Here is a 24,411-nt window from a genome sequence, read left to right on the forward strand (position 1 = left end):
AGACTTTAGAGGCGGGCAGATCTTTGTACAAATTCTATCTCTGGCCTTAGCCGATTTGACTCAGTGGATAGAGCGTTGGCCTGCAGACTAGAAGGGTCCCGGGTTCGATCCCGGTCAAGGCCACATGCCTGGGTTGCGAGCTCAATCCCCAGTAGGGACTGTTCAGGAGGCAGCCAATCGATTCTCTCTCGTCATTGATGTTTCTCTCTTCCTCTCTGAAATCAATTTAAAAAAATTTTTTTTAAAAAGAGTTCCTCTTAAAAACTGCAAATTTGTATTCCTAGAAAGAGAACATTTAAAAAATAAATATTTAAAACAAATTCTACCTCTGCCTCTTAGTAGCTGTGTGACCAGTCACTCTCAGGCTCGGGGTGGGATTGGGATGAGAAGCACGCTGCACACGGGAGCCGTGGACTTCATTGCTGGCGGCGGTAAACGCCAAAGCCACGCGTACAGGCACGGGACCATCCGTGCTAAAGTTCTTGCTTGTTCCTCATTTTTCAAAATGAACTCTTTTCTCTTATAGACAATTATTCAAAATAGCTAGCTACATATAATGGCTTAATTAAATAACTAATTATAATTTAATTCCTCCGACTGAAATAAAGCCGCAAGTCAGAGTGAACGTCTCTCCCGAGACTGCCTGTGGCGGGCGGGGCTGGGAATGTCCGCACCAGCGTCGCCTTTGCTGTTGGTGCCTTTGTGCATGGGACTCGCCCTAAAGGTGACAGAGGTGGAACTTGTGTGGCCTGCGGTTGGGGACAGTCCCCAGGGGGTGCACACTCCTGCGCTTCCTGCTTCCCCCTGACCACAGGGGCTCCAAGCTCAGACTGTCCTCCCTTTCCTTATCTCAAGCGCAGAACGAAAGAAGGTCGTTTCAATGATGATGATTTTTAACTTCCGTGCCATGCCCGTCACTCCTGTCGATCTGCTTGTCTGCTCGCTGGGCACAAAACCCGTTCCTGCCCTTCAGCATGTGCTTGATGATGAAACTAGGATTTTTTTGTAGCTTAGCAAGTGGGCTTTTTTAAGATCGGTGGAGTCATACACGCTCACATCTTCATCACGTTAGTGCCAAAGTTGTACATTACTCACAAACTCCAAGCGGGGAGGGGCAGAGAGAGAGAGAGAGAGAGAGAGAGAGAGAGAGAGAGAGAGAGAGACTGAGACTGTGTGTGTGTGTGTGTGTGTGTGTGTGTCTTGGCACCAGAGAGAAAAGTAAAGCGCTAAAAAGACCCCAAAAGCTATAACCTGGGCGTTACAATGGGGTCATTAAGGGGTGGGAATTGCTTGTTGCTGTAAATAAACCTGTGCATGTGACTGACCCAGGAAAAGGGGAGTTTATAACATGGATACACACGTCTGTCTTGGTCCGACCTGTTGCCTTGCCACTTGGGGAGGGTGAGGAGCCTCCCTTTTTTGGGGTGCTTTCCCCACCACTCCGTGCATGTCTGTTTCTTCTGGTTTCGTATCACTTGTAAACACTGGAGTTCAGATGTCGAATCCATTGCTTTGAGATCCATGGACTACGCAATGGACCCTAGAGAGAATAACGGGCTAAGTCTAAGGAGACGTGTATGGATAGTGGGTCACAGACTTCCCTTCTGAGGAGCTAAGAGGGAAGCAGGACAAGCACTGCTGGGAGGGACGGGCTTGGGGTGCTGGTGGGACCGTGCGGGGCCTGCAGCTCACGCCGCGTTAACGAGAGAGGCAGGCGGGGTGCGTCGTGTGCTTCATTGTACGCGTTTTAAGCAGAAACTGGTCTTGAGCGTTTAAATAGGAAACCTCTCGAACAATCCCTGAAGTGGTAAACAAGCCTGCTATTGAAAGGAAGAATGAGAAGTTGACAATCGCATTGTTGTGGTCCTGAGTGGGTTCATCAGCGAGGTGGAGGACTAGAGAAGAGGGAGATGAAAGAAGGGGGCAGAATGAATTGAGTGTGTCCTGCCTTCCCTCTCCCTTTGTCTTCGCTTCACACCTGGTAAGGAACCCAGGGAGGCTCCGGTATTGTTCACGTTTCCTTTTGTTTCATTTCTGTGCGTCTGGCAGGTTCGTGTACAATTTCCGAAGGGGTTTTTCTCAGTCGTGAGGAACACAGATTGGGGGCGGGGAGGAGGGCGAGAACGGAAGAGGGTGGCTTCGTATGCTGAAGGCAGGAGATGCCTTCCCCGTAAGCAAGGCTGCTCTGGGTTTGTTTTTGGAAACGAAGAGGCCAGCGGGGATGGACCGAGTACTTTCGTCACATACGGGTTTTGCCGAACCCTCCTCGTCTGCGGGGGGTCGTGCCCAGCAACATGAAGTGTCCGTCAAGTGGGGAGGAGGCGGGTGCAGCCTTGTCCCCTCTCGCTGCTGCCGAAAGGCTGTCGGAGAAGAGCCGTGTGTGTGCTTTTTGAGGACAGTTCCACTGAAGTTCACCTGCGTGGTCGCGCCTCCCGCGGCCGCTGTAGGTGGCCCGGGACGTGCTGTCGAACTCCCGGCCTCAGCAGGCAACGCTGCGTGTTGGGAAAAGGTTCAAGGCCTTTCTTTTACGTTCTTCTTTTTTTTCCAAAGACATTATTTACTTACTATTATTATTATTTTTTTAATTTAAAGAAGAAACTCCAATTTTCCCCACCACCAAGGCCGCATCTCTCCGCCCCGGGCCTTGGAAGCTCCTGGGGTTGAGATTGGTGCCCGTCGTTTCCGACATCCTCGTCCGAATGGCAAACTTCAAAACACCTTTCAGGGAAACTTGTTTGCATTTCATTTTAATGGGATTTGTGAGTAAATCTCCATTTCCATGCTGACTCAGCTCTAAACATCCATTCCAGGGGAGCACTGGTGGATTTTGATATTCTAAAATTTAAATCGCTCGGCTGTGAAGGCATAAAACATTTTTATATTGGCGAGTGCCGTGAGCCAGAGCACTTCTGTTAAAGGGGTTTTTTGAGGGGAGGGGGAGGTTTGAATAATTCTGGGCTGCAGAGGGGGCATAGTGCATCACCTCCTTGCCTGCCTCTCTCCCCTGGGGTCCCGGGCTCCTTGTGCGGTTTATTGATCTCACCCACAAGGACGGGCGTCCTGCAGCCGGTGGCCACGCCGAGGTTTCCTTTACGGAACACAGTTCCCTTTCTTCCTTCACTTTGAAGCCTTTAACCTCCGAGTTTTCTTTCCAAATGGCATGGGCCCTCCAAGTCAGAGGAAAGGGGGTGATGCGTCCTCCCTCCCTGCCTTTCCCCAGAGAAGTGCTGTCGAGTGTAAATGAAGATGAAAGAGGGGCTCGTTGCCCCCCCCTTAAAAAGCGTCCGCGGAACAAACGTCAGGGGTTTCCGAGCGTCACCCCACTGTGTTCTCTGTGTCCGCGTCATGTCCCCCGTCTGTCCACAGACTCGTCCTACTCGGAGCCCCCGGATGTGCAGCAGCAGCTGAACCACTACCAGTCGGCCGCGCTGGCGAGGAACAACAGCCGCGTCAGCCCCGGGCCGCTCTCCGGAGCTGCGGGGGAGCAGAAAGCCGAGGCGGTGCTCCACTGCGAATTCTGTGAATTCTCCTCCGGCTACATCCAGAGCATCAGGCGCCACTACAGGGACAAGCACGGCGGGAAGAAGCTCTTCAAGTGCAAGGACTGCTCTTTTTACACAGGCTTTAAGTAAGTGGCGTGAAGGACAGCCTCGCAGCACGAGGTGGCTGCACCCGCTCCGCCCTCACCACACGCTCCTTACACTCTCCGACCTGGAGCTCCAGGGAGGCCCAGCCAGGTGGGGGATGCAGGGGTTGGGCCCCGTCTGTACCACAAAAGGCCGGTTCCAGGAGACTGCTTTGGGCGTGTGGGAGGGATGAAGAGCTGTGTCAGAACGAAGGAGTTTAAAAGTCAAAGCATCCCATCGTGGACACCCCCGGGAGGTCACTCTCCCCAGGGCTCTGTCCAGGGGGCGCAGGGGAGCACAGGGCTCTGCCCCATGATGTACGGTCCCTTTCCACAGCGTTGGAGAGAAAGCCGGGCCTTGAGCCTGGGCCTGCATATTCCTACAACTTCTCAGAGTCCTGTGGACAGTGACTGAGGAGATAAACCAGGCAGGAAACGTCTAGGGAAAAAAAAAGTCAAAGCAAGTAGGCGCCCCCAGGCGTGAGATCCCGCAAAGGGTTTCCCCGGCCCTGGGCACGAAGCAGTGAGTGCTTCCCCTTGGCGCTCTGTCACTGTCGCCCTTTCCTTTTATTTGTCTTTGGGGGAAAAAATGTTCTTGACAGTCCAAGTCCAAGGGGAGAACATTGGGCAATAGTGACTTCCCTGCTGCCCTGGTAGGAAAGTCTTACTTCTCAAGATCACGTTATTTAGAAAACCCAGCGAATCAAGACCCCAGCACTGTGAAGCCTAAACTTGAGCAACCGTAGAGAGAGAGTTCCAGTCTAGAGAAAGACCATCCAAAGCCAGCTCTGCTCCTGTGAGGGACAGCACCCATGCGCTCAAAGAATGGGGTGCTGCCTGTCATTTAAAATAAACTCCTGTGAGGTCATGTCCTCCCAGGAGATACCGTGTAGGTGAGTGTAGAATGTGGAGCCGTGACTGCCTGGGTTTGAATCCCAGCTTTGCTCTTTATTGGCTGTGTGACTTTGGACAAGTCACTCAGCCTCTCTGTGTCTCTGGCTCCTTATCTGTAAAATAAAGATAATAATAGTACCTCCCGCACTGAGCTCTTAGGAGTGAATGAACCCATATATCCGAAGTGCCTGGCACAAAGTAAACATGAATTTAAAAAGCTGAAAGTAATCATGTTGCAGAGGTAAGGCTGTTACTATCTGCCCCTGGTGCAGTCGGGACCTGAGCCTCAGGCCGCCGCAGTCCTGACTACAGACCCCACACGGAGAGGCTGGCGAGAGGGCTTCCTGCGAGAACAGCCGGTCTCTCCTGCAGTAGCCCGTGGTTGCCGGGACTCGATGGGAAAGTGCTGTGTCTCTGACTCTTCACTCGGTTCGGTGTGTTCCAGAGAAATATGCGTGTGACCTTAGAACTGAGAGGAGGCCACAGGGCCCAGGTGACACGGGCCCACCCACAGGTGTGCACCTTTCCCCAGGGGGTAGCTCTCGGCTTAATCAGAAGAGGACCTCACCCATTCAGCTCTTGGTTTCATCCATTCTTATGAGATGAAATGTCTTATTAAGGCTTTGTAAATTGTGAACTTTCTCCCAGTGGTTGGTCATTGACCTATGAACCAGGAGGCCACTGTTCAGTTACCCGTCAGGCCACATGCCTGGGTTGCCGGCTCAATCCCCAGTAGGAGGCGTGCAGGAGGCAGCCGATCAATGATTCCCTCTTATCATTGATGTTTCTGTCTCCCTCTCCCTTCCTCTCTGAAATCAATTAAAAAGTGTATTTTTAAAAAATTGTGAGCTTTTGAGAAGGCTGAAGGGGAGGCAGCAGTACTCTCCCATCTCAGGCTGAACCCCGGCTCTGAGTGTAGTTTACCAATTGGTGAGGCCTTGCTTCCTCACCGACTTGCCCGCCCCCTCACCTGTGAAGAGTCATGAGGCAGGTGATCCATCACCCATCTTTAAAGTAGTCCCTCTCCTTCCAGGCGTGATGAGAAATGCGTTCTCGTAGGGATTTTGTTGTAATGATGTCAATAATTTCTCACTTTCCAGAATAAAGTGTTAGGTAGACTCATAGAAACAGAAACCAGAGGGGTGGGGGGGATGGGTGAAACGGGGAGGGGAATCTAGTCAGCAATACTGTAAGTTTGCGTAGTGACAGATAATTACTAGAATTAGTGGGGCGGTCATATTATAAGGTATAAAAAAATGTTGAATCACTATATGGTACACCTAAAACTAGTATAACTAATATCTATCAACTATACTTTTTAAAAAAAAAAGTATTTAGGGGAATCCATTTCCTTTTATACTAAGCTTGAATCCAGCCAAGTGGCAAAATTCCCAGAAAGGAGACCACTGTGAGACCGTGGTCCGTTGTTGGGTGGGCGACCCAGGAGCTCCTGGTGAGCAACCATGACCGACGGCAGTGGTTTGGGCCCCCAAGCAAGGGCGTCGCACGGGAAGCCTGTGGCCAGGTCGCCAGCAGGGGGTGTGCACGCGAGCGAACCGGTCCCTTGTCACACTGATGGCCTGTCTGTCTCCCGCCTCTCCCCCAGATCTGCTTTTACTATGCACGTGGAAGCCGGGCACTCGGCTGTTCCGGAGGAGGGCCCCAAAGACCTTCGCTGTCCCCTCTGCCTCTATCACACCAAATACAAGCGCAACATGATCGACCACATCGTGCTGCACCGAGGTAACCTCCCAACTCGGCTTTCTCGGGGCGGGGGAGGGTGGCATGGGTGGCATAGGGTGCCCTCTCATGGTGGCAGGGATACAGGTGGCATTCTAGGGATTTTAATAAGAAATTTCTCCTTTTCCAGGATAAAGTGTTAGGTTTCTGTTTAGGGATGGGGGAATGGGGGAAAAGGGGAGGGGAATGTGGTCAATATTGTGATAAGTTTGCATGATGACAGATGATTGATTACTGGAGTTAGTGGGGTGATCAGAGTGCAAGGTATAAAAATGGTGAATCACTATATTGTACACCTAAAACTAGTGTAACTAATATGGGTCAACTATACTTAAAAAAAATGGAGTATTTGGGGGAATCGTTTCTTTTTCTACTAAGTTTGAATCAGACAAGTGGCGCCCTGCAAGCTGGGAGAAGCAGCGCGGGAACATTTAGGCAGGAAGTCCAAGGGGTCCCACCTGGGGTTCCGCCTCCGTCACCTGGCCTCTGGTCCCTGGGCCCATGTGTGGCCGAGGCTCTGTGCCCCCTCAGAGCTTGGGGGGGCCCTGGGTAGGGCTGCTGCCGAGCAAACAGGAACGGGGAGACCTCACCTCTGCGGCTGACTCCCTCCTTCCCTGCTGCCGCCAGGCAGGGTCAGAGCTTCCATCCTGATGAGCTCCGTGACTTTCCCTCCCTGCGCTGAGAACGCAAGGAAGGGGGACACGGAGCCAGATAAGGGAGGGGGCTCAGAGCAAGATGAAATGCCAGAGATTAAATGCTAATGGGGGACGCGGTTGGCCATCCCAACTCAGAATGCAGCTCAGTGGGAGGCTGGTCTTGTCAAGTCGAGAGATGGTTGGGTGTCTGCCTTGCCGAGTGGGGCTGAGAGTGGGGCTGATCTCAGCACAAGATGGGGCGCGCTCTGCACCATTCCCCCCCTGGCTCCCTGGATGAGTAAACATCTTTGTTCTCTGGGGCCTGTGTTAAGACTAAGACGTCTTTCTGAGGCCTCAGTGAATTAAAACACTTGCAGTGAAAGGCAAGAAAAACAACTGCTGAACTGGTCCTGAGACAGAGCGACTGCTCCCAGAATCGAACTTCCCTTAGCTTTCCGCCCAGACAGATGGGTGTGTTTAAATAGGGAGGAAAGGAAGAGAGAATCTGTTTCGCTCCCGGGAAACCTGAATGAGAAATGCTCCCGGTTTGTGTTGGCTGTGGCAGGAGAGAGCGTACTGCTCACTCGTGCATCCGGCAGGCGTTCGTTATTTGCTGGTTACAGGCCCCGCTGAGCCGGGCTCTTTGGGTACGAAGGTGTCTGTAAGACCCAGCGCTTGCCTTCCTCGAGGAGGTGAGGCGTACGTGGGTAAGGATAAGGTAGGGAGCGACAGGTGTCTTGGGAGATTCACAGTGGCCGATGGGCTTCTGTTCAGGGTCCCGAAAGGTGGAGCGGGTGGCTTTCAAACAGCCATGATAACACTTCAGGCGAGGTCTGTTCCTTTCCGGGGTGACTTAAAGCAACAACAAGTTTCTCTCACCATTCTGGAGCCTGGAAGTCTGAAATGGAGGTTTCCCAGGGCTGTGCTCTCCCTTGCAGGCTAAAGCAGCGGTCGCCAGCCGGTGGTCCGCAGACCACTGGTGATCCATGAGGTCCAAAAGGTTGGCGACCACTGGTTTAAGGCAACTTTTGGAGCAGCAGTCGCCAACCGGTGGTCTGCGAGGTCCTAAAGGTTGGTGACCGCTGCTCTCAAGGATCCCTTCCTTGGCTCTGGCTTCTGGTGGCTCCTGGCATCCCCTGCCTCTAGCTGCATCATGCCAGTCTCCGCCTCCGCCTGCACAGCCTTCTTCCCTGTGCGGGTCCCTCTGTGCCGTTTACTGAACGCTCACAAGGTGCTAGTCTTGTGTTAAGCTCTCGGGATACAGCCATGGCGAGTCAGGCAAGGCCTGTGCACTGAGGGAGCTTGAACTTTCATGGGAGGAGCGACAATGAACAAAGGTTCATGAGTCTATGTCCATTGAATTTGTGGTCATTGGAAGCAGGATGCCTCATGCGTAGCTCTGCCTGTATGTACCTTGGGCACCTGCAGTGGACAGATGGAATTATGGGATGAAACACAGGGGTGTGTTGGTTTTTTTGCCAAATATTTGCATTCTAATTGTGGAGCTGTGTAATTTGCCGACACTGCTCTCCAGTTGGCATGTGAGCATAAAGTTTTTGTTTCCCAGCCTGTAACCCCAGTACCCCCTGGACAGATAATGAATTTAACCAAAACTTGTAGGTGGCTGTCTCTTTGGACCAGAACTGATCTCCCCTAATTTATCTGATCAGTGTCATTTTTCTTGAGGGAAAAAAAAAAATGTACAGTGAGATGGCCAATCTTTCATCTTATTCAGCGAAATTACATGTTCCCTTCCATCCCCATCAAATGTGTTTGCCTGTTCAAATTAGAGGTGCGGTCTCCAGCTCTCTCTGGCTTGAGGGTGGTGACCTGGCTCACATCGAAACTTAATAATGTCTCACCAGTAGTTATTGTGCTTATGTTTATGTGTCTTGATATGGTTATGTTAGGGGATGATGTTGTTGTTGTTAATCCTCACCTGATATTTTTCTCTTGCTTTCTTAGAGAGAGATTGTTAGGGAAGGGGAAGGGGAGGGAAGGAAGGGGGGCGGAGAGGGAGAGAGAACCATCAATGTGAGAGAGACACATGCATTGGTTGCCTCCTGAACACACCCTGACCAGGGCAGGGGGCAAACCTGCCACCCAGGTACGTGCCCTTGACCGGGAATCAAACTCGAAACCCTTTGGTCTATGGACCTAGACCTGTGCTCTAACTACTGAGCCACACCGGCCAGTGCAGGGGGTGGTCTTTTAAAGAGACTTTTGTTATATTCCTAACAGCTTTCTAGGACTCACCCTTGTTGCTTTTTGGTGGCGAGGGCGTGATGGGTGGGTCTTTGGTCTGGGCGCCGCATGTGATGGTTTGCGCCTGGAGTTTGTTGGGGCGGATGACTTCCAAGCCTCTCCCTGCTTCCCTTGGGCTTGGCATGTGCGGGAGGAAACCCAGGCGCGTGTGGTCTGCCTTTCAGGAAGGGTTTTTACTCGGGGATGCTGGCTCCGCAGGGAGGTGGTTTTCGCCGTTTGGAGCAGAAGTGACCGCCCTTTGCAGCCGCAGCTCCGCAGGCTTGTCCACGGAGCACCTCCCGGCCCCGCGGCCCCGGCGCCCACGCGCCTCCACATGCGTGGCCCTCGGGTCAGCCTGTCGGGGCCTGTCCAGCTGCAGCACCAGACGCGAGTAGGAGATGCGAGACACCATCTATCTTGTAGTTGGACCGCTGAAGTCATAATATTTTCGCAGCCAGCGCTGGAAGCTGAGTCACAATGAGTGTGATTCAGGCCCTGATTTCTTACCCAGGGTAATTTGGAGAGGTGTGAAGTCAAGCAAGGCCCACAGTTGTCGCTGCCCCTACAGCGAAAAAGCCCCGAGCTTCTGCAGCCAAGGCGGCTCCGTCCACACCTAGAAACGGTCCCGCCTCTCACTCTGTCCTCCACTCGCCTCAGGAATGAATAACCTCATTCAGGAAACGCCGTCGCTCGTTGCCGCCTTTCAGAATCTCTCCTGTTTGTGCTTTTTAATCTTGGTCATGTTAGCTATGTTTTTTCGAAAGAAAGAGCTAACGGTTTTCTAAAAGTAGCGCTAGTGGAAATCCATGTAACGGAGAGCCTTGGGCGGACGTGGTTGGTCACGTCACAGTTTGGAAGTGGGAAGCCCCACCTTTCCCAGGATAAGTAAGCGGGGAACTTACCTTCTAGCAGATCCAGAGGATGTTTGAAAGAAATTCAGGTGGAAGTGGCTGCCTTAGACGTCGACGGCGTTTGCCTTTTTACACGATTAGGGATGAGAGGCTTATGAGTTGGCTGCATGCGGATGGGCTGTTCCCTGTGCTTGGGGCTGAAGGAGGAGGGCCCTGGCCAAGGTCAGGAGGCCTGGGCTCCCGGGTCACAACTGGGACTGAACCAGGGGCGGGACTTGGAGGGGGGAGCAGACAGGTCGGTTCTCAGGTTCCCCGTCCACACACCGAAGATAATAAAACGGACTCCGCAGAGTGTCAGGGGAATGAGCAGTCGCTGTGGGGTAGAGTGCCTACCGCACTCGGAACGCGGGAGCACTTCATAAATCGTAGCGGTCGTTCTCCTGAGTCACCGTTATTTAAACTCCACGGCGTTGTTCCGGGCGCTCAGGACTGTGTAAAATCCACTTAGGCACACAGAGCGAGACGACGCTGGGAAGACGAACCGGAGTGGTCGAGGGATTCAAACGGAGACCCATAAAAATGAGCTGGAAAGGACCGATGCTTTACGGGGGAGAAGTGGAGCCTGGATGGGGCCTGGGCGACATCTTCAAGGTGTCGGACATGGTTCTGTGGAAAATTTAACCGTCCACTGAGGCCGACAGACCAGGGTCACGGCACAGGCCAGAGCCCAAGGATGAAGTGGAAGAAATGACAGAATATAAGTCAGGAACAAACGCAAAGAGATGCAGTCTCGAGGAAAGTGCCAGAAAAGCCCGCGTCAGCACTGCCTGTGACCCCGAGTGGAAGCATGCCCTCCGTGTGCTGGTGCCCCTGGTTCAGCTGCACCCCGTCTCCTGCTGTGGGCACCAGCTTGCTCACGGTACGTGGCCACTCACGCCGGACCCAGAGCAGCTGGCGCTAGTGCTTGGCCTGGTGCCTAGAGCAGTGTTCTCAACCAGGGTCCACCCTGCCTCCTTGGGGAGCACTCTGGGTTGTCACACGTGGGGAGGAGGGGGTGCTGCTGGCGTCCTGTGGGTCAGGGCCGGGCATGCCAATCACCATCCTGCGATGCACGGGACAGCCCCTACGACGAGGAATTACTGGCCCCCAACATGTCAGGCCTGTTACTCGTGAGAAGCTTGTTAGAGGAGCCACACATGGTCGGATGGGCTCCCGTAAGGCTCCTGGTTTACGCCAAAGCGTTTCCCCCTTCCTTTACACCAAACCGTGGAGCTGAATGGTTGGAAGGCTGGTAAACATTTGCCCTTCTAGGAAAATGTGTGGATTGCATGGTGATCATGTGTTTCTTAGCTGTCTGCCGCCCTTCGGTTTATAAACACTTACATTTCTAAATGAGCGGCTGACTCTTTGCTTCGGGAAAACGACACGTGCATAGAGCTCCAGGGAGTTGCAGGCCCCCCTCCCAGCTCCCCCTGCCCAGCTCCTTTGCTGGCCAATTAGTCGCAGCACTCACGGCTCCCAAGGCAGTGCTTGCCCTGCAGTGAGGATGTGATGGTTGAGACTCAGGCACAGCACAGGGTGGGGGGGCTCTCCCCGGGCGCCCAACACACCCCAACAGCAAAGGGAGGGCTCCCCCATGCGTCCCGCCGGCGCACCAGATACTGACGCTCGCTCGGGGAACCGCGCTGCTCAGTGGAGGATAAATCACGCTTTCTTGACTTAATAATACATCGCTGTTTCTAAATAATGTAAGTATATGTTGTGTGCGTCCATTTGTAAACCTACAGCCAGCCTTCTGAAATCCAGACAGCGTGAAACGCGCGCTATATTTGATCCTTGCATAAATAGCACAGATTTTAATTTTATCCCAGGCATGGGTTTCTGGCGCGTGTGCCGATGCTCTGGGCAGACTGGTGTGAAATTTAATTTGAGCAGCTAAACACGAGGGCGAGGGAGTGCACCGTAAACAGGCACGCACGCGTTCCCAGCCCTGCAGCGTTTGGATGTTCCCGGGGAAAGCACCCAAATCCTCTTCTTTTATTTTATCCACCCCCCCACCCCCCCGTGACAGTCAGATCAGGGATTGAAAAGGCACAAATCCTCCGCGTCTCCCACGCCGCCACCCCCTCCGCCCGCAGGTTGCCCGCAGCCTTGCCATTTGCGAGCGCTTCACAGCGGGAGTTGGAGTTTCAGTGAATGAAAGTGCACGGGCTTGTTTTCAGATTTGATGTTAGACTAGACATTCCCTCGGTTTCTGGGAAAGGAGAACTGCCCCCTGGAGGACATGTAGGAAGGGGAACAGGAATGGGATTGGAGACGATGCCGTCATGGGTTCGCAGGTCGGCAGCGTGGCCGATGTCAGTGTCTGTGGGTTTTGAAGTTCCCTGAGGGCTCTGTCCCTCACCTTACTCATTTGTGGGAAATGGGAGTAACTCGAGCCTGGATGAGTTGCTAGGAAGGCGCACGGTGGGGGCACAGAGGTGCTCGGGGAATGTCGGTGCCCTGCCCCCTTAAAGACGTCGGCAAGTCCACCCACATCACACGGGAGAAGTGGGAATTGGTGGCTGTTGATCGTCAGTAATGTTGGTAGAAACGGCCGCCACTTGCCATCCCTCGCCCCTCCTTCCCTCACCTCCATTCCGAACCTGCCAGGCACCATCCAGCCTGCCCACCCCTGCCTGTAGATCATCCTGGATAGTAATACACAGAGAGCTGTTGGTCTCAGAAACACCGATTTGTGTCGAGGAACACGTTAGTTCGGACGATGGCGGGGAGGGGGCAGTTTGTGCGTGTGGTTCACGGACTGAAAGTCGTGAGAGGTAGCTAATTGAAGGGGTGAGTTCCCGCTCATGTTCCGAAGGAAGAAGGTCTGCTTGCCGTCAGTAACGATCCCCATCTTCCCATTCACCCTGTCCCCACAGAAGAGCGCGTGGTCCCCATCGAGGTGTGCCGGTCCAAGCTGTCCAAGTACCTGCAGGGAGTGGTCTTCCGCTGCGACAAGTGCACCTTCACCTGCTCCAGTGACGAGAGCCTCCAGCAGCACATAGAAAAGCACAATGAACTGAAACCGTACAAGTGCCAGCTCTGCTACTACGAGGCCAAGCACACGGAGGAACTGGACGGCCACCTGCGGGACGAGCATAAGGTACTTGCCGGGACTTCCGCCTCCCACGCTCAGCGCACCGTGCGCGGCCGAGCCGGGCGGAGCTGCTGAAAGTAGTCACCGCCGCCGGCTGCGTGCGAGGCAGACGCGAGCTGAAACCGTGTTTGCAGTGAGGTTCGGTTTTTCCTATCATAGCAGACGTGTGAGGTCATTATAGATGGAGTAAGAAAAATCACCAGTAAGGCTACCACCCAAATCCAACTGCTTAACACTTTGGTCTCTCTTAGGCCCACTTTCCTTTGCTTTTCATCAGCTATTTTCAGCCTTTTTCATCTTGTGGCACCCATAAACTAATTACTAAAATTCTGCGGAACACCAAAAAATATATTTTTTGCCGATCTGACAAAAAAAGGTATAACTTTGATTCATTCACACCAGATGGCTCTTACGTTGGCCGCTGTCATTTTATTTGACAATCTAAGGGAAAAGAGGTCAGTGCCCTGACTGAGTAGTCGGGTATTGCATGTTTTAAAAATTCTGCAGCACACTGGTTGAAAACCGCTGATTTACCTTTTTTATTATTATTATTTATTTAACATTTTAACATGGCTATTTTTCCATATTATTTAAACATATTACCTCAAAGGCTGACCAGCATTTCCTGCCAAGGGCCACATAGTAGTTATTTTAGACTTTGTGGGCCCGACCATCTCTGTGGCAACTCTGCCCTTATAACAAGAAAGCCACCGTAGAAGAAGACCTCCAGGAATGGGCATGGGCATGTTCTAATAAAACTTTATTTACAAATGGGTGACAGGCTGTGAACCCATAGTTGCAGGCCCCTCCTCTTCCCGTGTCCCTCGGTTGTGTAGGCTGTTTCTAATATTGTGCTAGCTACGAAGCTTTTCCCAGGGCATCCCACTTCACGTGTAAACACTAGACGGGCTGTAAGATGCGTGTGCTATTTGGGGAGTGGGATCGATGACCAGGTTCACGCAGGAAGTAAAATAAAAGGTGTGGAAGGGGGATCTCTTTCAAAAGGGCTGCTGCTCAGAGGGCACCGTGATGTAGCACAGCCTCCTCACTTCTCACGGGGCTTATTTTTTCACCTCAGGGATGGAGACGATTGTTTCTGGCTTCGTGTGTTGCCAAATGCAGGGGGCACTGTGATTTGTATTTGTTCTGGAAAGAGCCTGTTGAAAGGCTTTCTAATTAACCAAGAAATCCACAACCTCTAGCGAGTGTGTTCTTAGGGCACCAGGAGAAGTGCTTGCGCTGTTGCTTCCTTCTCTCCTGCTCCGTGTCCTCTCCGTGGAAATACATCCTGAGCCTCTCTCCTGGCCTTGCACAACCACCCTACAGTAAAGACTTCGGTCTGAGTCACCTGCACCCAAGGGTTAGAATTTTCCTAGGGGGTGGGGGGGGGGGAGTGGGTGGTGTTGTTGAGAGAGAAGGCTGAACTTTATTGCCCAGCCACAGTTCAATGATTGTTATGGTAACTTTTCTGCATTCATTTTCTAATGCGTCTGCCCAAACATGAAAGCAGAGAAAGCCTGAGTTACCCCACTTAAAAACTTTAATATCCTTTCTTAGTCCAACTTCCTGGGCATCTCTGCCCCCAAACTCAACAGAAAATCCCTCACTGATTTCAAACCCAGCTCTCATATGTATGTCCATGTATCTTATTTATGTAACCACCTCACATCTTTTTATTTCTTATTAACTAGAGGCCCGGTGCACAAAATTTGTGCACGGGAGGGGGGTTGTCCCTCAGCCTGGCCTACATCCTCTCCAATCTGGGACCCCTTGGGGGATGTCCGACTGCGGGATTGGGCCTAAACCGGCAGTCAGACATCCCTCTCACAATTCGGGACTGCTGGCTCCTAACTGCTCACCTGCCTGCCTGCCATATCGCCCTTAACTGCCTCTGCCTGTCTGCAGACTGATTGCCCCTAACCGCCTCTGCCCCTGCCACCATGGCTTTGCCCAGAAGACGTCTGGTCTGTCTGGTCTAATTAGCATATTACCCTTTTATTAGTATAGATTGTGTTCAAACTTCAGGCTGGTAGTTTTAGGCTAGAGCAAGTCAGGATGATCATTCTTCCCTAGTTGTTGCAGGGTAGCCTGTGAGTCACTGGGGGATCCCGGGGTTAGAAGCCATGCAGATGTGCAACCAGAAGCTTCCTGCACAAGCAAGCAAGGCCGGGCTCGGGCATCTGCACCAGGGAACTGGATTGCTCAGGAAAACAGGCCTCATTTAGAGCATTTGGAGCCAAACAGACCTGGGTTTGAGTCTTGTCTCCACGATTGACTGACTATAACTTCAGCAAGTGACTTCTTTTCTGTGTCTGGTTTGTGATTTCTCGATGGGAATCGTGACACCCTTCTCGGCAGGTTTTGTAAGATTAAAGGAAGTCCTGGTATTTCCCACATTTTGAGATCCACTGTGTTCTTCAGTGTATCTGTGAACTGATTTGTGTTCAAGTAGAACAATGGTTATACGTGTCACAAAGGCAGTTACGTTCCCGAAGACCTAACGTGTATAAAATCACTGATTAGACCTTGCATTTCAGACACGACTTTGATGTTACATGTTCAGTTGCCAAGTTATGTTCTTTAGTTTTATTCTTTCTTGTGGTTGACCAGCTTATTAAGTCCGCCGAACACCTAATTGATGCCACAGAATTGCTGCTTTCACACGGCTAATGATTTTCATCTTTGTCTCAATTGCCATTAAGTTTATGAGACTCCTGCTTATTACTGATGGCAGCACTATCTTTTTCCCATTTCTGTTCCTTCTTTTCTAAATGATAAGTGCAAAATGCAGTTCACATGTTTTAAATAATTATCCAAACACTATTTCATAAACAAAGATAGCACTGCTGCTGAAATAGAATTTTTGACTGGCAGGCATTTATGCACTATTAAAAACAGTCATTTGTTAGGGTGAAGGATATACAAAAATCTGATTTCAGCATTCATGAAATGAGTGTAGGAGCGTACAGTGTACTGAAGAGACGTTTGCTAATAATTAGGTACAGAAGTCAAGGACCATAAGACAAGAACAAGAAATTAAAGGCATAAGAATTGGAAAGAAAAATAAAATGTTTTTGTTCACAGACAATGTGATCTTTGTAGGTAGAAAATCCTAAGTAATCCACTTAAAAGTTACTAGAATATTAATGAGTTTAGCAAAGTTGCAAGATATAAGGTCAATCAATAAAAATACATGATATTTCTATATGCTGATGATGGAAAATCTGAAAATGAAATTTTAAACAGGTCATTTTCATTGCTAATACATCAAAAAGAATAAAATTCTTAATAAATTTTAACATAAGACCTGTGAAAGCTGTACAGTGAAAACTACAAAATATCAGTGAGAGAAATAAAAGAACTAAGTTAATGCAATATATACCATATTCATGGACTAGATTCAATATTGGTAATTCTTCCCAAATTGATCTACATATTCAATGTACTCTCTGTCAAAATCTCAGTAGGCTTTGTCCTTTGGTAGAAATTGATAAACTGAGAATAAAATGTATATGGAAATGCAAAGGACCTAGAATAGCCTAAACAGCGTGGAGGAAGAACAAAATTGGAGAACTCATTCTTCTTAATGCCAAAACTTACTAAAAAGCTACAGTAACCAAGAGCATGTGGTTTTGGCATAAGGATAGATGTCTAGATCAGTGGTGCAGAAGAAGTAAATCCTCAGATATGCAGTCAATTGATTTGCATCCCAGTGCTAAGGCAATAAGGAAGAGATAGTTTTTCAACAAAAAGTGCTGGAACAGTTGGACTTGCATATGCAAAATAATGAGCATTGACCCTTAACGTCACTTCCAACACAAAAATTAAAGCAAAATGTATTGTGAACCTCAACGAAGGGGCTAAAAGTATAAAACTTATAGAAAAAGAGTAGAAAATTTCCCTTTGGTTAGGGAACATTTTCTTAGATACAATACAAAAGTTCTGGACAGCAAAAGAAAAAAATCAATAAATTAGATGTCATCAAAATTAAATTTTTGTTCTTCAGAAGACACTATTAAGAAAATGAAAAAGCAAGCAACAGATGGGAAGCAAATATTTGCAAAGTAGTTATGGAACAAAGGACTTTAACTAAAAAATATAAAGAACCTTTACAACTCAGTAGTAAGAAGATAACTGATTTAAAATGACAAAGATAATCTCACCCAGGGCTGTTTGGAGTATAAAATGGCACATCCACTTGTGGGAGCATTTGGAGCATTTGTTGAAAAGCTAAACATACACTTATCACCTGATCCAGCAAGTCTCCCACATAAAGCTGACTGATAAAATGTGACACATACATATATCCACACAGTAGAATTATACTGATTATCAATAAAAATAAATGAGTGATGGACACATGCAACAATGTCGATAATTCTTGAAAATACCATGTTAAGTGTACAAAAGCCAGACACAAAAGACTTCAGATTGTATGACACCATTTATATGAAATTTCCAGTAAAGGCAAAACTAGAGATGAAACAGATCAGAGGTTGGCTGGGGCTGGAGTTAGGGTGCAGGGATTCCTTGCAGAGGGTGTGAGGGAACTTCTTAGAGTGATAGGAGGGGTCTTAAACAGATTGTGTTGAAGGATGCACAAGTGCATGAACACTGAAACTCGTTAAACTGTTCATTTAAAATAGGTGATTTTAAAAAATATATAATAGATGAATTTTATAGTAAGGAAAGCAGAACTCAACACCTAGAAGATGCACGTTTCCCAGGACCTAGCACATAACAGGCTCTCAATAAATGTTAATTTCCTGCCGCTTTCATAATGTTGATCCTGGACAGATAAGTCTGCAAGATGCCCGAGATCCAGGTTAACGTGTAAACTGCCCAAAATAGAAATGTGCAGGAGACTTAGCAATAGGTTCTAAGCTAAGGTTTGCTTCTTTTTCCTCAGCTTTAAGACTCCGTGTTCCACGAGTAGCTTTAGCTGATGTCATGTGATGGACAGAATCCACAGAGGAAACTAAAAGACACTGTAGGATGTATTTTCAGCCAAAGGGTTTGATGACATAGAACTGGACATGGAAAACTGGAGTTGTCCGTTCTGCCTGGAATGTCTGTAAAGACTGTATGGTTCATGGGACCAAACACTGGTTACAGCAGGACGGAGAGGCATTAAATGCAGCCTGCCTTTTAAGAACCAATCTAAAGTGGCCGGACTGACACTGCCATGTTTGTCCCCGGAAGCCAAGGGGGACAGCCAGCACTCATTTTCCAGGTGGCCTAGACCCTGGTCTCCCAGACCTTTCTCTCTGTGCTGGCGGACAAGGAAGCACTTGGACTATCTTGGAGTGTAAAGTAAGCAGTGCAGCATCTTTACTTTTTTTTTCATCCTCCACTTTCTGTCATATTTTGATCTCACTAGATTTCCTAAAAGACAGATTATTCTATTATTTCAACCCCTCCATTCTCCCTCCCTCCTTCCCCCCCGCAACACATACACACACACACACACACACACACACACACACACACACTCTCAATGAAGTCCTATATCTACAGTGCCATTTATTAGCAATGCTGGTGAAAGTTAAAACGTAACGTCTCCAGGAAACTTGAAGTCATGAAAAAACAAAGCAAAACAAAAACCAACCCCCAATCCTTGCGCTCTCATTTTAAAAAAAAAAAACCCACAAAACACATTTTTTAAAGAAAGTTTAACTCTATTCAGTACCTTGTTAGTGTTCTTTATGGTTCTGAAGTCTCTTTGCTACTTTAAGGAACATAAAAATATATTATCTCTAACTTAGTTTGCTCGTAAAATTGTCATGTTCAGTATATTAAATTTAGAAGGATAGTCTATTCAGGCAATACACAGTCACTAATTTAATTTACTTTGAAATGTTTTTAATTTTTTTATACAAATGGAGCCTCAGGCGGCTGAACTCTAAGGAACTCGTATCTCTTCCTTTTCGCCAGTTTGGCAGAAGCAGCAGAACACTGAGCTCGGGAGGAACCGCCAGCAGTTCAGTGATTCCAATAAAACTGGTCAGCTTTCTGGACCAGTGAAACCCGCAGTGGCAAAAAAAAAGTCATATAGAGCGTTTGTTTGTTTCCAGCAAAGGAAATGAGAGAAGAAACAAAACAAAAGAAGCACCTTGCCCAATGCCAGATCATAAACACACATTTGGCCACTTCTTTATTTTATTTTATTACTAAAGGCCCGGTGCACAAAAATTTGTGCACTCGTGGCAGGGGGACGTCCTTCAGCCCGGCCTGTGCCCTCTTGCAGTCTGGGACCCCTCAGGGGATGTCCACCTGCTGGCTTAGGCCCACTCCCCGGGGCGTGGGGGGGGGGCGGGATTGGGCCTAAGCTGGCAGTCAGACATCCCTCTGGCAGCCTGGGAGCCCTCAGGGGATGTCCACTTGCCAGCGGGAAGCAGGCCTAAGCTGCAGTCGCACATCCTTAGCGCTGCTGAGGGGGTGGGAGAGGCTCCCACCACCACCGCTGTACTGGCAGCTGGCAGCCTGGCTTGTGGCTGAGCAGAGCTCCCCCTGTGGGAGTGCACTGACCACCAGGGGGCAGCTCCTGCATTGAGTGTCTTCCCTCTGGTGGTCAGTGTGTGTCATAGTGACCAGTCATTCCCAGTTGTTCTGCTGTTAGGGTCGATTTGCATATTACCCTTTTATTATATAGGACTAGCAACTTTAGTTTTACAAGCCCAAGGATTTCTGCAACCTAAAGGTTTCTCTAGAAGATTAGGTCATTCCAGCTCTGTTTTCCCTCATGTTAGTCTTGCTTCTTGATTTATCAGTTCTAGACCCATTTCTTCATATACTTTGGAAGAGAGAATTCAGTAGATGAAAAGGAGGCGAGGCCATTTTTCAGAGAGACTTGCCAGGCAGAACCTGAGATGACATTTTCCAAGCAAATGTTCCACGTTCTCTATCTCCTTCGAAACTATCCACTAACCTCTCCCATCAGAAGTAACTGCTCCTGCTTCCAGGCGTCCATAGGACTTTCCTTCTTCCTCTATAAAGGCCTTTAGTTCATGCTGCTTGACCTTGCACTTGACTCTCAGCAAGTCCCTGTCTTGCCATGGGATGCACTGTTCTTAAGTCGGAAACCCCGTTACTTACCTCTCTTTCCTTCCCAAGTCTGATCTAGTGCCCTGCATGCTGTAAAGGCTCCAGTAGCCGTTTGCTCAATCAATCAATGAAATCACTCTTCAAGTAGGAAATGTTAAGTGTTCCGTTTGTTCCAAGAAGCAGAACGTGGCGGCAGCATCAGCATCTTTGCCTCTGAGTTCCAGCCCGGGAGACTGGCCAGGGCTCCACTGGCCAACAGCAGAGCGGTCTGACGTTCTTAATGATCCTTGCACTCGGCTCTCTGGAGAACTTGGGACCGGAGTTATGCCGAGATTCTCAACACGAGTTGATGCTGTCTGCTTTGCTAGGATGGGTCTGGCAGGAAAGCATGTTTTCTGATTCTGACCCAGTGATTGCAAAAGCAAGCAGTTGCCTTCTTGACTTCTGTGCTCCATACCCTTACTGGAAATTGACCATCTTTATCCTTATTGTTCTTAGAAAGCATTTTCTTCTGAAGAAAAAGTCCCAAAAGATTCTACTCCTCTGTCCCCTCTAGTTTTGCAACAGAGCATTGTCGGCACAGTACTTTCTCTTCCTTGTATTCCGCCTGTTGGGTCACGTTGACTATTTGGTAAACAATTTTACATGTCTCCAGAGGATTGGCATTATAATGGGGAAGTGGGCGCTTTATCACCTGACGATGTGAGTGCTAACCCTGGCTTTAGCACGCACTTGTCTTGTGTTCTGTTTTCCTCATCTACAAACAGGGAAGGTAACGCATATCTTGCAGAGTGGTTATAGGAGTTAAATGATACATAGAAAATTTCTGGATTAATTTTTAGCGCGTAATAGCTGTTTGGTTGGAATTGAATCAAAATCTTTTAGAAAACGTCCAATTTTATTCTCTCATTAGCAAACGTATTTATATCGTGGGGACGCACATCTTAAGGCAATATTATGAACTTCTCTATGCTTTACGATCTACCATGAGTGTTTATGTTACTGGCAAATTGAAATAACATTTACTGAGTGTCAACCACACGGCTGACCTTGTACTCCGCACTGAGCATAGAAAGCTAAATAAAGAACACAGCCCAGTATGTTAAGTGCTTGATAAAGTTACCCATAAAACAGGGGGCAGATGTGCTGGCCCAGCGCTCCTCCCAAGGAACCTGAGAACGTCCTTCTAGAAGCTTTACGAGCGCTCTGATGGAAATGCTCTTACCTGGGAATGTAAGATTTTGACCCGCACCCCTGGCCATCTTCCTGTGAGGAACTGGGGAGACGCTGCCCTGTTGAAGCTTTCTCCCACTGCTTTCTCTCCCTCCTCCCCATTCTGACGTCTCAGGTGGCGCCGTGGTCTGCTGGCTAAACCCCCGGCTCTTGTAATCAGGGTGGCAGACTCTGGCCCTGGACCAGATCCGGCCGCCACCTGGTTTTATGTGGCCTGCCAGCTAACAGGGGTTTTGACATTTTAAACGGCTGGAAAAAAATCAAGAGTAGTATTTCGTGACATGTGAAATGACATAAAATTTGGATTTCGGTGTTTAGCACAGCAGTCGCGCGGTTGCGACAGAGACTGGGGGGCCCTGAAAGCCTAAGACACGTGCCCACCTGGCCCTCCCCGAAGACGGCCAGCCTGCCCGTGAGTCCTTGGAAATCTGCGCGCGACATGTCCTCGGCTTGTGATGGGGGAGGCAGTTTTCCCGTGTTCTCCGGTGTCACGTTCTCTGGAAATAAAACGTTCCCTTTGGCCTTCCTTCTTAGCACGGACATGGAGTGTTCGGTGATGCGAACACCCTGGCTGGGTGTCCCTTTCTGAAGGTACAGATGTTGCGTCAGCGGGAGGAAACTCTGGGAACGTTAGGCGGATTTTTCCTCGCCACCGGCTGCCCCACTTCGCATCTGCTAAGCGATCTGCAGACGGGTGTCCAGTTGCGCTTTTCCATTAACAGGTGTCTATCAGTTTTCCCTGTAAGACTGGGTTTGCCCACCTAACACCCTATGAAAATGCATGCTCACCTTGGTAATAGTTGTACATCACAGGGTGCCTCTCCCTGAGAAGTAAGCCTCAGTACAGAATTCCTTTCCTATGCTGGGGGCAGACCTAAGCCATCGGCCAAGAGGCTAAAGACCAACAAGCAGGGACAAATGTGGTTGTGACGCTTGGACGCTCAGCGCGAGCGTGGAAGGGTTGGCAGGGTCATCGGTGCAAGTTTAACTTTCAGGGGAAAGCATTTGCTGGTCGGTGCCCCTTATCTCACATTCCTGTTGGATGGCAGACTTCACCACGACTCTGGCTTAATGGCCTTCACAGGGGACTTTGGGGTTTGGGGCATTCACAAATAACTTTCACAGGATATAAGGATCTGCGTGTAGTTTTGTTTAACCCTCACCTGAGGATATGCCTTTCATTGAGAGAGAGAGAGAGAGAGAGAGAGAGAGAGAGAGAGAGAGAGAGAGAGAGAGACACATCTATTGGTTGCCGCCAGTACATGCCCCTACCAGAATTGAACCTGCAGCGTGGGTATGTGCCCTGACCGGGAATTGAACCCTCCACGCTTTGGTGTACGGGATGATGCTCCAACCAACTGAGCCACACTGGCCAAGGCTGCATATAGTTTTATAGTCTGAGTGATTATGTATTTGAACAATCCACCCTTCAAAGCCATGTGTGGCTTTTGCCTTCAAAAGGCTCCTAAATCTTAAACTCTTACGCTTCTTTTTCTCCCTCCGTTGTGGGCCTTTTGGAAAACAGGTAATAAATTACCATCATCTCCAGAGGAAAAGGTGGCTTTCCCTAATTGTCCTCTGTACCGTTAGAAAGGTGGTCAGATACCCTCCAGTCTCTGGTCCAGACGTGACAGGGATGCTCATTCCAGAAACCAACTTACACATATATCGGAATTTCAATAAAGTCCAAACTCTTTGATTTTTGACCCTGTGATTTCGCCTCAGCAAATTTAGCCTATAAAATTAAAGCTAAACAGGAAAGAAAGGATTACATACCATAAGGTCTATTACTGCATTTTTAATAGTGACAAGCCAGAAAAGCCAAAGGTAAACTCACATGGGAACAGTAAACTACAACATATCCCCTAATGAAACGTTATATAGTGATTGAGAATGCCACTGATACAGAGGATATGTATGCCAGGCCTGGCCGGTGAGATCCCGCTGGGAGTCGGAGGCAGAGGTTCCCCAGGAGTTAGCAGTTTGGGTGGGAGGTGGAGGGGGGCAGTGTGAAGGCCATAAACAATGAATTACTGAGGGGGATGAGTTACCTAAGGCGAGTGTAGGGTGCTGTGGGAGTGCAGAGCCAGGGTATTTAACCAAGGAGGAGTTCGACACTGAATCGAGGCTGTAAGACAGAAGTCCCCGCGTGAAGGGGACAGGCTGGAATTCCAAATGGGAAATGGCATGTGCACCGGGGGGGGGGGGGGGGGAAGCGTGGCAGATCCCAGGAAGCTCAGCGAGTTCAGGGCCATGGGAGCAAAAGGGAGGCAGCCGGGAGAGGGCAGGCCAGGGTACGCTGATCGCTCGCCACACAAGTCTCAGTAAGAAATGAGGATTGTATCCTCAGGGCAAACAGAGACTGACATGAACAGATTTAAATTTTTTAAAAATCACTCAGAAGGCACCAGAGATTAGATGCAAGAGGAGTGAGAATGGATGACGGGAGGGAGGACGTGGCATTAATCCAGGTGAGAGATGGGCTCAGAAATGCAGCGAGGAGGCTTGTGCAGTAAGATGAATATTGGCTGGCTGACTGGGGGACTTAAAGTAGAGTTAGAACCCCAACACGATCAAGAGTGTTTGTTTTTTTAAAAAATCTTGTAATTACATAACAAAAATGTTTTCCCTTTTAAAACTTTTAATTGCCTAGGAGAGATTTTAGAAATCTTCAGGACAGCTGAATCCTGGGGCAGCCTCAGATGAATATCAGACCAGGAAAATGTCTTGCACTCTTTCAAAATCGTGCAGAATCCAAAATGTTAACAGTTTCCCAGTGAAGGGAAAAGAAAGAGGGAGGCGGGAAAGCAAAAAGGGACATTCGGTTTGGTGACAGGTCTGTCACCGGAGCCCTTGGGAAGCAGGGCTCTGGTACCTGGTGCAGGGCCTGACACACAGTAGGCCCTCAGGAAGTCCTTGTCCAGTGAATGAAGGAATCAATGAAGACTTCCTGGATTAAACAATACGGGATTTCCTTTTGGCCATTCTCGGTTTCACTATTTTTGT

At 49.3% G+C, this 24,411-nt stretch overlaps 1 protein-coding gene across 1 annotated transcript in view; it reads left to right on the forward strand.

The window, feature by feature from the left end:
* Positions 1–24,411, forward strand: part of ZNF462 (zinc finger protein 462) — a 142,199-nt gene that overhangs the window by 107,792 nt on the left and 9,996 nt on the right. The window contains exons 9-11 of the mRNA XM_081102994.1: positions 3,367–3,628; positions 6,126–6,262; positions 12,911–13,134. Coding sequence (XP_080959120.1) covers positions 3,367–3,628; positions 6,126–6,262; positions 12,911–13,134 — 623 coding nt within the window. The remainder of the gene's footprint in view (positions 1–3,366; positions 3,629–6,125; positions 6,263–12,910; positions 13,135–24,411) is intronic.

This window comes from Myotis nattereri (assembly GCF_964212035.1).
Source record: "Myotis nattereri genome assembly, chromosome: 12".
NCBI lineage: Eukaryota > Metazoa > Chordata > Mammalia > Chiroptera > Vespertilionidae > Myotis > Myotis nattereri.